This window comes from Nipponia nippon, unplaced genomic scaffold (genome assembly GCF_047370975.1).
Source record: "Nipponia nippon isolate SJK-2023a ecotype South Korea unplaced genomic scaffold, ASM4737097v1 scaffold_12, whole genome shotgun sequence".
Taxonomy (NCBI): domain Eukaryota; kingdom Metazoa; phylum Chordata; class Aves; order Pelecaniformes; family Threskiornithidae; genus Nipponia; species Nipponia nippon.
The window spans coordinates 16942396-16956714 of NW_028262313.1; the positions used below are offsets into that span (position 1 = coordinate 16942396).

The 14319-nt window shown below is 44.2% G+C and overlaps 1 protein-coding gene across 3 annotated transcripts in view; it reads right to left on the bottom strand.

Annotated features, from left to right (window-relative positions):
• Positions 1-1627: 1627 nt before the first annotated feature.
• The window catches only part of MCF2 (MCF.2 cell line derived transforming sequence), a 64416-nt gene continuing 51724 nt past the window's right edge, over positions 1628-14319 (bottom strand). For all 3 annotated transcript variants that reach the window (XM_087749071.1, XM_087749072.1, XM_087749073.1), the window contains 8 exons: positions 12633-12725; positions 11588-11666; positions 10993-11056; positions 10407-10513; positions 10213-10325; positions 9820-9932; positions 8269-8369; positions 1628-3577 (listed from right to left, as the gene is read on the bottom strand). In XM_087749071.1, the coding sequence (XP_087605197.1) occupies positions 3537-3577; positions 8269-8369; positions 9820-9932; positions 10213-10325; positions 10407-10513; positions 10993-11056; positions 11588-11666; positions 12633-12725 (711 nt within the window). In that variant the 3' untranslated portion in view covers positions 1628-3536. The remainder of the gene's footprint in view (positions 3578-8268; positions 8370-9819; positions 9933-10212; positions 10326-10406; positions 10514-10992; positions 11057-11587; positions 11667-12632; positions 12726-14319) is intronic.

The window sequence follows — 14319 nt, forward strand, 5'->3', positions numbered from 1 at the left end:
GAGACCGTTGAAGAGATTGCTGTCTGTATTTTTCAGAAATCATTGTGTCTTAATAAACATTTCTAAATGAACTAATTTCTGCTCTTGGAAGGCAAGAGTTGGGAGAAGGCATTGGAAATGTGGTAATAAGGAAATAAAAAGCCTTTTTAATTATCCATGACTGCATTCCTGAACGCACTGGAACTGCTGAGATGGTGTAAGTCCCCAAATCCCAAGTGCAGAGGCTGGTGTGGATGAGCTGGGGCATGGCTCACACATGCCCTGGCCAGCGTGTCACCGGCATGCCCACAGCTGCCGCACAGCACTGCGGGCAAGGGGAGGCCGGCAGGCACCGGGTGCCTCGGGCACCAGTGTCCAGCATCATCCCTGTAGCAGGAGCGCGTGAGGGCAGGGAACACACAAAGCATCGTACCCACAGCACTCTCCATCAGACATTTCCACGTGAGCCAGGCTGAGGTGGATCACGGGCAGCAGGAAATGCTCCTCCTGCTTTAGGATGGCATAAATTGGCTGTATAAATGACCTAAAATCTGTATAGGATTCATCTAGAGGTAGTGGCAGGCTTTATGCTAATGATTTCTGCAGAGCCTTGTTAGGATTATAAAGAGAACTGCTTAGTGCTCATTACCTGTCCTGGTCTCCATATTAATCATGGTGAACTAGAGACTGCAGCCACGAACGCTGCTGGTGGTGATGGAGATGGAGCACTGCCCTCCCCAAAGGAGCTTGGGGGATGTCTCCTGGGTGCAGACGGCATGGGACACCCCAGTGTCTGCTCTGAGCGGGTGGGAGAAACCTCACTGGGAGGTGCCTGCTCCATGCCCAGGGTGGGCGCTGGCACTGAGGCATGGGGAAGGGGAGGTGGCATCCCGGGGAAAGGCTATGCTGGGCAGAGGTCCTGTGCTGGGCTGACTCAAATGGGCTTAATTCAGTTCCCAACTTCAAGGGAAGGGAATTACCCTAGAGGAAAGGAGGTTTACCTTTGATCAGCGCTGGTTCGTCTTGTATCTCCTTCCATGGAAAACTCCAGGGCTGCACAGAGAAACAGCATGGCCTTCGGGAACTGCACCCTGTGATGCCTGGCGCAGGCAGCTTGTGCACGGGCTTTACCATGCTGCAGGTATGCGCACAGGACCACAGCATGTCCCAAGGCAGAACCCCGGTGCCGAGGGTCTCCTCCCTCCTGCCTGGTGACATGTGCCCCCAAAACCACCTCTCCCCCCACACCACCCACAAAAGGGCTGTTGATGCCCACACGGTCCCTGGGCACCCACCCACGAGCACGGCCCCGCGGTCCCCAGCCTGGAGGTCCCTGCTGGCAGCGCTGCCCGGTGCTGGGACGCAGGGGAGGCTGGTGATGGAGCCAGCCCGAGCCAAGGCAGGACTTCAACAGCTGCTGTTTCAGACACCAGTATGAGCACTAAGGTGCCTCTCCCAATTTCATTGCCACTACATCCAGCAAGAAGCTAATCAGATCATCTGCCACTGCTTATTTTAAAATCAAAATGCATGTAAGAAGGTTATATTCGCTCCAAAGAAATTAAGTAAAACCAACACTGTGAGAATTATTTTTTTTTCTCTAGAATTATAGCAGACATGTCTTTGGACAGAATTGCATATTCTCATATTAATTTATTTAACAAGTTTTTAATCTTTAAATATAGATTTAACACATTTTTTTACAGGTACATATACAATATAGTTCATTTAAACTTGCAGTCAGAGAAAATTCTCTACTGTAATTTATAATAACATATACATGAAGAGCCTAGTTCAACAGCATACTTAAGGTACCATACCATGTCGTGTGCAAAGTTTCAAATGTTAAAAATCTCAGACTGTACATTCAGATTTGCAGAACTTATCAACCTCATAAATTAATAAAAGCTTAGGTTTAAAACTATGGAAGACAAAAAAGATTAAAACCACTTAATATGCAATGTGTGCTATGTTTGAGACAAATATTTACAGTTGTACCTCAAAATGTGTATTGTTACCACAAGAAGTGTTACCACTATGAACAGCCCCGACAGTAACTTAAGAGACTCCTACTTTTCCAGCTAGCAAGTGCGTTGTGACCAATTTTAAAGTAGATGGAAATAACCTTCAGAGACTTAAAACCTCTCTGCTATGATTGCCAGTGGCTGAAGAATACTGCGATCTTTCCAGGTCTTGCAGAGTTGCTCAGTTCAGACTCAGCCGGTCAGGTTTTTGAGGGCGTACGGGGGTTACCCACAATACTGGCCACCCGAACTGGAGAAATGCCCACCGCTGCGTGCCAGCGGGGCGGGGAACCCCCCAGGCAACCACAGCCATCAAGTAGTTCAACAATTCCTCCATACAAAAATGGTCACAAAAACACCCCTCACCCCAGTATGTTTAAACTTAACAACGTGGGACTGTGTCTAAGAATCCATGGTTCACAAATCAAAGTCAGATCATAAAGGTCCCCCTTTAGTCCACAGTATAAAATGTTTCATTTTGACGGGACAGAGCAAATTCACTACCGCATGCATGCTATTAACCCTGTTCTCAACACAGTCAGATGCTCTTTGCACACATCTGCTTAGAAGTCAAACCACCTGTACCTATGTTCTACAAAAGCAAAACTAGACAAAGAAACACAAAATTAAATTATGAGTGTTCGATCTTCTTTTTTCTTTCTCAAAAATTCAATAGATACATTATTGTTAGAGATGCTGAAAAGTACAGTCTTATCACAAGAACATCCTTAGTGCAAACATGGACATTTAACTTTTCTTTATGGCACGTGTTCCAAAAGTACATACATTTAATGTAAACTTCAACACTTGCTAGATACAGGTTTCAGCCTTGGGACACTTCGGGACCCTAAGTGATTGGCGACAACCCTGAGTTGTCAGTTTGACCTGATCCAAACCTCACTGAAATCAATGGGACTGACTGCAATGGGCTGGAGTCAGACCCTAAGTGCAAAAAGAGGATCTTTAGCGTTATTGCGTCTTCGCATGTGAGTCAGCCAGATGATGCTCTTACAGAACGTTACATTCACATAGCTGAAGTCGATATTTAGGAAAAATCCATTCATAAAATCAATTAAGCAGGACATACAGCTTCTTTGTTTGGTTTTCATTTTTGTTTTTTGGTTTACCAAAACTCAACTCTTTTATTTGCAACTTCAACAGTTGTCAGCTAATAAGTAGGTAAAGCCTTCAACCTGGAGAGGAAATTTCAAGCATCTAAACAAAGTGTCAGGAAACTGTAGTGTACTTCTCTGATGAAACGTGATGGATGTCATGGAAAAACAGCAGGTAAAATTAATAAAATACTGTACTTTCCATAGGAGAAAAAAAAGAAAGAGCAGAGAATGGCTTCCTTTATGATTATGAGAAGCTGCTTAGGACCCCAGTCCCGTTCAGTGCAGATGAAGCTGTGGAGGTCTGTGAATGTGATGAATAGTACAGGACAACTCCAACTATTGTGCTATTTCTCTGTAACACTTAGTTGAAAGCTTCCAAAGAGCATCGAAAATAGGATGCTACTAGTTCACCCTCAATTCAAGGGGAACTAAACTTTCTCGTGTTACACAGGGCAGCATCTATAAAGTAATGAAGATTGATGTTAATATTAAAGCATCTTATTCCAAGAAATACATTGTTCCCTGTAATCATGTAACATTTGTATAACATAAAAAAAAAAAAAAATAAGTGCACTCCTGCAGTTCTCCCTAAAAGCTGAACTCCCACTAGCTTCAGTGAGAGCCTTGTCTAAGGCAGGACCGCAGGGCTTCACTCATTTCCATCATCTATCACTTGATTTTCACAGCGCGGCCAGCTGATATCTTCTCTAGACTCCTCATTTTGTCAGGCTCAAAATGGTTTTGTACAGCATTACAAAATAGGTGTTCTGTGAAGCTGGCTGGCATCACAGGTTGTACAAGGAGACCCTGCTTTACGTTTCAAAGGTCAAAAAAAAATCAACATTATCTTTAATGGACCCTGCATAAATACAAAAGCCTGCGGCTGCAATCATTAAAGTGCATGAGTAATAGTGCAAACAGCTGCGCTGCATCTGCAAAACTACAAGTGGCATTTTAAACAGAACTTAGTCAAAACTTGCGCGTTTCAGCTAACATGCTTACGCCAGCCTACAAGAGCTCAGGAGTTCAGCCACGTATGATACTCTTATCGGGCAGATTCAAACCACGCGGCCTAGGGAGCCACGTACAGGGTTGCCTCAAGCTCACCATAGTCGAGAGGACGAGCCCCACCGCCCTGGCCAGCAGGAGCAGAGGACATGCAAGCTCGGTCCTTCGGATGCTACCGGCAAGGGAAACCTTTACTCAGCTTTATTGCATGAAGAGCACACACAGGGGATCCCCTGAAGGCTTGGAAGAGATAATTTGGCAAGTGGGCTGTTAAAACAAACTAGGAGAGGGTCTGGCGTGTAGAACATGAGCTTGTGCCCTCCTCAGACCAAGTGGGTGCGTGCGCCTGCCCTGGCCCAGAGCATCCTTCCATGCCTGCTCTGAATGCTCCCGGCCTTTGGGCTCAAGTCAAATTCTGCCATAAAACTTTTCTGCTGTTTAAAAGAACTTGAAAGTTGTAGCAATATTCCTTTTACATATATAATCTAATAGTAAAGGCATTTATCACTGCTTCCCTTTTTAATTTGAATTCCTTTTTTATTCAGGCTACTCTATTTCATGCTCCCTCTAACAGAAATCAGTCTCACACAACCTCCACGCAGCAAGTGGAAATTGGAAACTTGCCCTTCTCTCTGCCCAGCTTTTAAAGGTTAGGAGAAAAAAAGCTGAAAATGCTTTGGCCGTATTTTGCTCTGATGTGAAAATCTGGGAGTGAACATGTTTCCTTTTGCTTCCATCTGTTTATCACTGCTGAGAGAAAAGAGGAGCAGGGACAGAGCTTAACCTCGATGAGAGGGGAGGCTGCAGTGCTGCTGGACACGAGCACTGTGTCACTGAAGTGAAAACAAGTCACACATCTGCTTTGGGTTACGGCAAGGACCTCATTTCTGCCGTCCCCGCTCTCCGTTTGCCATGAAGCGGGTGCTGCAGCACAGCTGAGAGGTGAGATGCCTTCTCCTTCACTGACACAGACGCTGTAAATCATGATCTTTGGCAGAAATATTTTGTCTCCTGCCCCACTGTGGAAGAGGAGTTGGGATTGTAACACTGCAGCCCTCACCTTCCCCGAGATGTGCGTCTTGCAGAAGGGAATGAAGAGAGAATCTTGCATCTCCTTGTTAATGCATATAAAAGTTGAGTCAGTTGACCAGGCAATGCCTGGCCGCTTTAGCAGGGCAGCTTGAACTAGCAACACACAGGTAAATCTGAGCAGTAGCTATTTTCTGAATATTGCTTTTTCTGAGCAGAGTTCTCTCCAAGCCTTTTCCATGTTGAGATCTGTGTTTTATCACCTGTGATATAAAACTATTTCTATGGCACACACATAAAAAATCCCACCATGGATTTGCACAGGAGACAGAATAAATCTATTCAGAAAAAAGCAGAAAGGACTAATCTCAGAAATTATAGCTAGAGGCACACCAGAAGGAAAACTGGTTTTCAAAATGACCTCCAAGCCAGCCATCTTCCTCCCAAAAAGCCTCCTGGCTTATATCCAGGTCAAGATTTAAGTTTAATAAGGTTTTCTCCCCCCACACCTTTGCAAAAGATTTGGACCAAAATACTTGCTTTATCAACAGTTACATGGCATTGCCAGTAGTAACCTCTCATCTATAAGGAAAATTACCTACTCAGCCATGGGAAGAAAGGAATTAAAATGAGCTGTGGAGTTGTTTGGATGTTGCAAGTTCAGCTTTGCAGACGGGCTGTCCCTCGGCAGCCCGGGTGCAGGAGGACGGTGGATTTGCAAAGCTGGCAATGATGGTAGGGGAGTGGGGCATTGACCAAATACGCATCTGATGATAACTTTAAATGGGCAGGAAATAAGTTCCCTGTAACTTCATCATGATTTGTACTGGCTCAACAGTGGAATAATGAGCAGGAGGGGAGAAGAACAGCTTGTAAGCGTGCAGGTATCTGCCATCCTGTGGTGGGAGGTTTTTGTTAGGGCCACACTATAAATCCAAGAAAAAACGTTAAGGTAAGGGAACCATTCAGCTATTCAGCTAAAGGCTTTGCACTGAAAAAAACCCCAAATCCCAGCTTTGTATGAATTCTGGTTATGAAATTCTGTGACCGGGGATATATTTTTATTTATTGTGGGGACCTGGAGCTGAGCAATAACAGAGGCAGCACGCCCCGCGAAGGGCCAGGACTGCCTCTCCCCCAGCTCTGAAGGGACTCCAGCATGCCCTAAGCTCTTGGGGACGCCTCAAAATGTTTATCGAGTTTACTCTGCTTCCATGCAAAACAGCATTTCAGCACAAGCAGCTAATAATATGTGAGGGTTACGGTGCTCCCTCCTGCCCCTACTTTGCTCTACAAGCTTGGCTGCCTAATTCTCCCTCTGCTATATTGGAGCAAGAGCTCCATCTTCTGAAGAAGCAGAAAAGAGCCCAACCCAGACTGTGTCCCCGAGCAGTCAGTGGCACAAAGTCACCTGCAATATAAAATGACCAGCCCACAGAGGAAAAGGAATTGCTAAATGCAAGGTACTGTTTGAAAATCAGTTTTCAGAGTGCAAGTACATTATGGCTATATGGAGACATCACTGAAAAGCTCTAGGAATAGCTCTAGGAAATAGCAAGAAAACATCCTACATCATCCTACAATATTGCCTGGAGTGCATGTAAAATTAGAATCATGCCTAGAGACTGCATATACGATCAGCAATAGCGAGAGGGAACAGAGTTAATTTTAACAGGGAAAACAGAGCCTCGGTGCTGCAACTAGACCCTGGCAACACGACTGCAAAGCGTCTGGGCAGTGGTGCGAGACTTGCAGGAGGAGCTGTCTGTGGTTTTGCCTTGTGAAATTCTCCTTAGTTTGTACTCAGCAACTTTGTAAACCAGCCCGGAGCTGCGAGTCTCTAGGCTTTGGGGGATACGACCACTGACAAAGTGAACCAGTGTTCAGAGTTTGCCTGCACCCTATTTTCAAGATGCATTTATGGCTGGAGAAACCTCCTGCACATGCCGTGGTCCAGGACCCAGCGAGATGTCATAACCAGACTTGCTGAGAAGACAACAGATGGTGCTCCAGGGTGGGAGCACCCCAAGGGGAGCCCTCCTAGCTGTGCTGCTAGCCCACGACGAGCTACCCCTTACGTAAAGTCAGAAAACCTCCAGCTTGTGAAACTTGACTGCCCTGCAACAAAGGGGATAAAAAAATACCTTCCAGTATAGGAAGGATTTCACTGAAATATACTGGAAAACCATCAACAGCTGACTGGAATTTTAAGCCTTTCAGAAGGCTTCCTTCATATTCATCAAAAGAACATATATTGACAAAAAGGAAGTATTTAAAAAGGAATTTACTCGCAAAATTTGTTTCATATGGCCATAACTGGTATATTCTTTTTTTTTTTTTTTTTAAATGGACTAAATCTACGTGGGTTTCCTGAGCTGCTCCCATTGCAAACCCTGGTCTCCCGTTTCCAGTGGACAGCATGGTGATGAGGCAACACATGGAGCGATGATGCTGCATACATGGCAAGGGCGACAGGCTGCTCTTAAGGCATTTTCTTGTGTCATCTGTTATGCTTCCCTATCTATTTCTATGTACATTTACAGCTAGAAAATGAGAACTATGATTTTTGAGACTAGAAGCCTTCTGCCGAAACCTGCTAACCTGTTTATAAACTTTATTGTAATGCTGGATTAACAAGCAGGCAGCAATGAGGGCAAGAGTGAGGCTGCAGAAATGAAGTATTGCCTTGAGAGTGCTGGGGGTCAGGCCACGGCGTCTTTTGCAGCAGTAGGAGATTTTGCCTAGGTACCTCCTATTCAGACGGGGTTTGAGCTACGGCAGCGAGTAGGCAAAACAGTCACGGGAATCCCTGATCAGACTCCGTCTCTTCTCCCCGATCTTCTACCCAGTGCTCTTGCAAAGAAATCTACGTTTTTAAATGCTTGGTTTTAATTTACTAGTGCCTAAAGTCACAGAAATGTCTTAAGGTGTTAAGAAATTAAAAAAAAAAAAAGCTTAATTCACTACTTTTGCAGGCTTTTTGGAGCAGCTGCTTTCTTTTTTTTCCTGCAGAGGCATATGCAGCCAGATTTAGTACATCAAGTGTAATGCAAATGGCTTAAAAGACCTGATTGGAGTTAGGAAATATTTCTGCTAGGCGTGCTATATGATACCTGCGACTTTGGCATTCCGAAATCTGCAGTCGCCGACTACTATCTGCAGACTGTGGACAGGAATCCAGCCTTCTTTTCTTCTGTTTAGGTTTTTCACCAACCTTTGAATGACAACAGTATTAGTAAAAGAAGCAAACCAACCCAGGAGCAGTTGGATATGGTCACACTCTACACAACTGCTGGTGCAACCAACAATTTGTTCAAACCAGGGAAGCATTTTAACAGGAGCTGGGCATGCATTTAAAGTATTATTCCCACCTAAATTTAGGAACCTAATTAGAAAACCCAAATTGGAAGCACAGTTGCCTTGGGCCCCTCTCTAGTCAATGGAGAGGAATAGGACTCTCCAGAGCACAAGTTATCCTGCCCAAGACCTGCATCGCTCTCCCGAGGTGCCGGTTTCCCTCCATTGACTACTGATGGAGCCAAGGGCAATTGCTTTCCTCAGTCCTCTGCTACTAAGCTAGACTGGCAGGATGAATTTATTCAGGGTACTATAAGTAAATTCAAGCCAAAATGTAGGCAGCTGGAAATACTCACGCTCATAAATGACATTTCTCTGTCTCACTCATGCAGTGAAATCTGCTCTAACAAATAAATTTGGTGTGAGAAATCTTTGCCTGGCACTGGCCGAAACCACCGTGAGAGGTGGTGAGCATTCAGCAATACTGAGATGCTTTACATCTTGCTTTTGCTAACAACAAACTGTATTTTCCTTGAAGTGCAAGGGCTGTAGCTGTCAGCCAGGAATCCTCCATGGGGCACTTGTGTCTGTGCGTTTAAGGGCTCGTGCCTGCACACATCTGATTCAGGTTCCTGCTAACATCACCCTTCCCATATCCCGAACAAGGCATTAGCACGCTGCGCTCTCTCCCACTGAGAACCCGGGCTGGCTGATGAAAGCTAGTCAGAAATCAACCTGGAAAGGAAAGACAGCCAGAAATCTCAGCCAAATTGGTGCAAAAATCAGAAGAGGGCATGCTGCCCTCCGAGATGCCGAGATTAACAGTTCCAGAGGCAGGAGGCTGGGTATGGTGACTTCCCAGGCAATGCTCCCAGCCATAAGGACAGAACCAGCTGTGAACTGTTATCTTGCGAGCCACGGCTTTAAATACAGCAGAAAGCTGGTCCGCAGCCATTAACCAGTTAACACTCGTACAGCTGTTTGAGGGAGGAAAACGTCTCGTGGCTACTCAATATTGCTGTTAATAAGCCCAGAGGAACAAAGCCAACAGCCGAGCTGGGGTGAGCAAAGAGCTCCCACTTGAAGCATCATTTGGAGAGGGAAAAGTGTGGCAAGAGGGGCTGCCCATGATGTTGGTAAAATACAGCTCGCCCAGACACCCACGGCAAGGGAAGTCCTGACGTTTTCCCAGGCCAAGCCAGTGCATATGGCCTCTAGTCTTGGCAAGGGAATGAATTCTCCAGCTTTCTGGAATAGCCTAAAACTTCATCAGAAGCTGCAACGAGTGTATCACCAGGCAAGTGAGCTTGCACAGGACTGCCTTGCAGGCTCTGAGAGATAAGGCAAAATAATCCTAAAATACCTACCACTGTCCCTCACCATCTTCATGCAAAAGCTGAATTTCATCCCCATTTTTCACCAGCAGGTCCTCTGATCCTCTCCTCTTGCAGTCTGCAAGGGCTTTATATTTTCCTGGAGACTGTGGTAGTAAGAAAAAATTATCTTATTTAGCTACATTTCATATCACGCAGCTGTTATTTCTGACTGCCGCAGGGAATGTGACAGAGCCCTATCAGCTACCTTAATTAAAATTATTTCAAGAAACTGGCTGAGACATCTCCTCATTCCCCAAAATTGAGATATGGAAAATCTGAGAGACACAGACAAGATACATCCATTATCCAGTGAAGCAAAACAAAGCGAGATGACTAAAAACAGCAGCACCCCGAGCTTTGGGACTCTTGCATCTCTGTACTAACCAGCTGGTTCCCGTCCTCCTCTTCGGTGTCCGAGCAGTTGGAGAGGTACTGGTTACCCGACCACTCCTCCAGCCCCTCACAGATTTCCAGGGACTGTGACATTCCCGGCCAGCCTGCAAGACAGCATGCAGCTCAGGCTGGGGGTACCCCAGCACCCGCAAAGCGCACCCCGAAGGGAGGGGAAGGGTCCGTACTTCTGTGGGGCTTGTTCTGGGGGGACGGGAGCCCGCTGTCCAGCATCACCGGGCTGGTGCGCTCCGAGTCGTTCTCTTCTGAGCTTATGGAGGCTCTCTGCTGCTTTCTGAATGATTAAAAAAAAGAAATCAATCTTAGTTTTACTTTATGAATGAGCGTAAACTCCACGAGGTTTTGTAAAACAGGGTCAGAAATCATAATGGTACTTTTTAATTTATGTTTCTGTAAAAGTAAAGGACTCGGTGACTGGTTTTAATTTTGGGGGGAGGGGAAATAAAATTGCTACAGTATCTCTTTCCCTGAATTTGAGCACCATCTTTGATCTTCGTCTCCATTTGCAGAGGAGCTGCAGCTCAGGCTGTGCTGCCAGGCGAGCGCTTGAGGGTGCCCCTTACAGACTCTGTCCCCAGACCACGGCCACCGCAGGACCAACTGCAGCACATCCCTCCTGCCACCGACCCAGAGGTCTCAGACAGAAACAGGGTGAGGGGAATAGCACAGAGCCAGGACACGGGAAGAAGGCACTGGGTGCCCAGCGATGGGAAGGTACCGGCGAGAGCCTCCGGTCCAGCTCCGGGGACTCACCCATCGCTCAGCTGGGAAGAGAGTGGGAGCTGGTCCGTGCACGAGCCGGGCTGCTGCTTCTCCACTGCGGGGAGGTCAAACACCAGCTTAAAATCCATTTTTTTTATTAGTAACCATCACACTCGAAGCATTATTTTAAAAGTTAGACCTTTTTTACAACCCTAATGATTTCTGGTTAGAGAAGAACAGACCTAGGGACTCTTGCAAAGCACAGACTGAGTTATGATTAAGATGGTATGTTAGCACAAATCCAATAGTGAGCATGCCATTGAAGACTCTAATATGCTTAAAGCTAGGCATCTGCTATGTATCTTGTTGAATTAAGGCTATGATAACAAATGTGAAATAATCCCCAAGGTAACAACCAAAAAAAAAAGTACTTCTGTAATTCATTTTCACATAAGCACCTGGCCTTTACTGCTCCAAGTTATGTTATTTCCCTGTAATGTAAGACCTCACTCCAGTATTTTGCTACGAGGCTTCTTCTGAAAAATCAATTCTCTGGTGAGAATTAGTGGACTTGAAGATTAACAATGTGAAAATAAGAAAAGTTCTGCTGCAGAGTGAATGCCACAGAGAAATGGGTCAAATGTACCTTTTATAAGCTCCTGCTGCTTGAACAAAATTTTTCTTATTTCATTCAACCATGCCATCTTCAGATCTACTGTTTGGGCCTGGAAGAAGGGAAAATTGTCTGAATTTTGAATTAAGAATCATCCATTATAATGTATGAATAAAATCTTACTTTTCTATGCTGTAATTATCTGAAATCCCCTTCTATCCAAAGCCACCACTAAATTTTAAACATTCTTGATCTTTTAAAATTGATGATCCCCACTACATCCAGGCAAAACACAGTGGAAATTGTGGAGCCATCACTACAATGCAAGGAGTGCAGGCAAAAGCACACGTGTGCCTGCATCTTATCTCTTTTACAATAGACCTAAAGGGCCAAATCTGTCTTTTGAATATATCTATACTTGGCTACCTGTATCTGCTTTGTGAATTTAAGTTGGCTACTGTGTTGTAACACGGAGAAAAAAAGCTAGGCAGAAGACTAATTAAAAAAGATCAATCAACAATATTTTCACAATGGGTTTTCCTGTGAACACCCCGTTAGGCAAACATTTTGCCATCATAAATTTCTATTCAAAATGCTACAAAAGAAAAAAAAAATCAGGAAGAAATCAGGTCAATCGGGCTACTATTTTGTAGCCGAGTCAAAAGACTACTGGAAATAGCACCACGGAGGCCAAGCCTTTGCCCTGGGAGCAGTTCTGACATGTAATTGTAGAGGAGCACATGTGGCCCATGGCCATTAAAGCATGAGGCCCATTTCCCAGCTCAATTCACATAAGCTATTAAGCACAGTAAAACTACTGGTCTATTTTGAGATTTCATCTGGAATAAAAGGCTCTATTTCCAAGGAGCAATTCTGTCTCCGCTTTAAGCTGACTTTTACAGTTCTGGACTGGACACCAAGGACCAGCCACTGGGACAGCTCTGTGAACGCTGACATGGGCAAAGAGGAAGAAGAAATGCAAGTTAAATGTCTGATAATCCCATAAAGATCAGTGGAAGACATTTCCTTAACACCGTTATGAGGATGTACAAACATCCAGATTTTTGAAGCTTCAAACCTGCACGACATAGACCTCTTCTCGCCCACTATACCAGATTTCAAATTTCCGATGATCTCCTTTGACATTCTCAGTTATTCCAACTGCATTCATCTGCAAAAGAACCAAAAACTTAAACATACTACAAATCTCTCCCTCTTCCCTATGATTCCAGACATTTTGCAGCACGTTAAACAAACCTGTTTTCACCTAATTTAACACATTTCTTCAAATTTAATTTCAGTAGCAACTGAAAGTCATTATCTAACTTATTCCCCCTGATTTTCCGCCAGCTTGCTGTATTTGCAAAAGCTTTCTGAATCTCATCAATGGACCTTAGGGGACTTTTCATTTGGGAATTAGTGGAACTAACTGAAAAGTCATCTCATACATCTTCCAGCATGAAATTTCTCAGATGAGGCATATGAAACTTTATAAATGCACGGCACATTATTCTTCCACATACATTATTTCTGCCATATGATTCTTTATTTACTCACTGAATTCTGCATTTCTTTTTATCAGCGATCTTGAAAACCCATTTGTGAAGCCCTCACCTCCTTTAGGAATTTCAGTTCAACGTCTTTTGGTCCCTGACCATCCCTGTACTTGAGACATCATCCCAAGGTTTCCAAAAGAAGGGCTAATTTTTGGATATACAGCCCAAGCTGCCATAAATCTGGCTTTCAGGAAGCACACAGACTTCAAGCTAGACGTGGCTGAATACTGCCATACCTAGGTACCCGTTATCACAGACCACTTTTGATAAGCTGGATGGAAATGCCAAAGGCCCAAATAATTCAGGATCTGTACAACATGACCCAACTGAATCAGTAGCTCAAACTATGGTTAGAGACCAAAAAACTCTTCAGCAACAGGAGACCTCTGAGCCACCTGCTGAACCATGCCATAAAGCTGAAAAATGCTTTAATACCTGCTATCGCATAAACCATCTTCTCACTTAAAGCACAGTTTGCTAGCAATTTATCGCTGATTAACAGATGGTCAAAAATAGCTGAAGTATCCCACTTACATGTTTCAAAACAGATCTAATAATAATAGTATCATCTATCATAAATTATTGATAGAGACTCCATTAGATCAATCAGTATAAATACAAATAAGGCCTTAGAAAGAACATCTGTTTAACATTGCTGTTCTTTGTTAATATGTGCATCCTCAGAGCTTTTGGTCTGAACGACTACGAGGATTTACAGATTAGGTCACTTGGGCAAACTTTCTGTTCCTAGTTACTTTTTCAAATGCTGGCACCCATTTTCAGTGATACGAACAGCCTCAGGAAACTGGAAGCAAGCTGCTAATTAGCTTTCCTTGTTTTTTCACTGGTATGAACAGCAGAGCTCTTATGAACTTCTGAGAAAGTGTTTGCCTCCAGAGGCAGAAAGGCCCACCACTGAACAGCAGTCAGTATTTCCTAGTTTTATTTTATTTTAAAAATTTTTAAATATTTTTTAAAATTATTTTATCCTGTGCAGTATAGTGCCATAAAGCCTTAGAAAGGCAGATCAGGCTCCATTCTGATTTTATGAAAACTTAAAAAAATAATTTATGAAATATGTTGAAAGGGCAGCCTAGAGAGTGCCTCATCTATATTCTGCAATTTCCAGTTCTGTGCATCTACTCTGGCATGGCAATTTATATGAAAGATCCTACAAAACTGCCCAGGCATCAAGATATTAGAAATTAT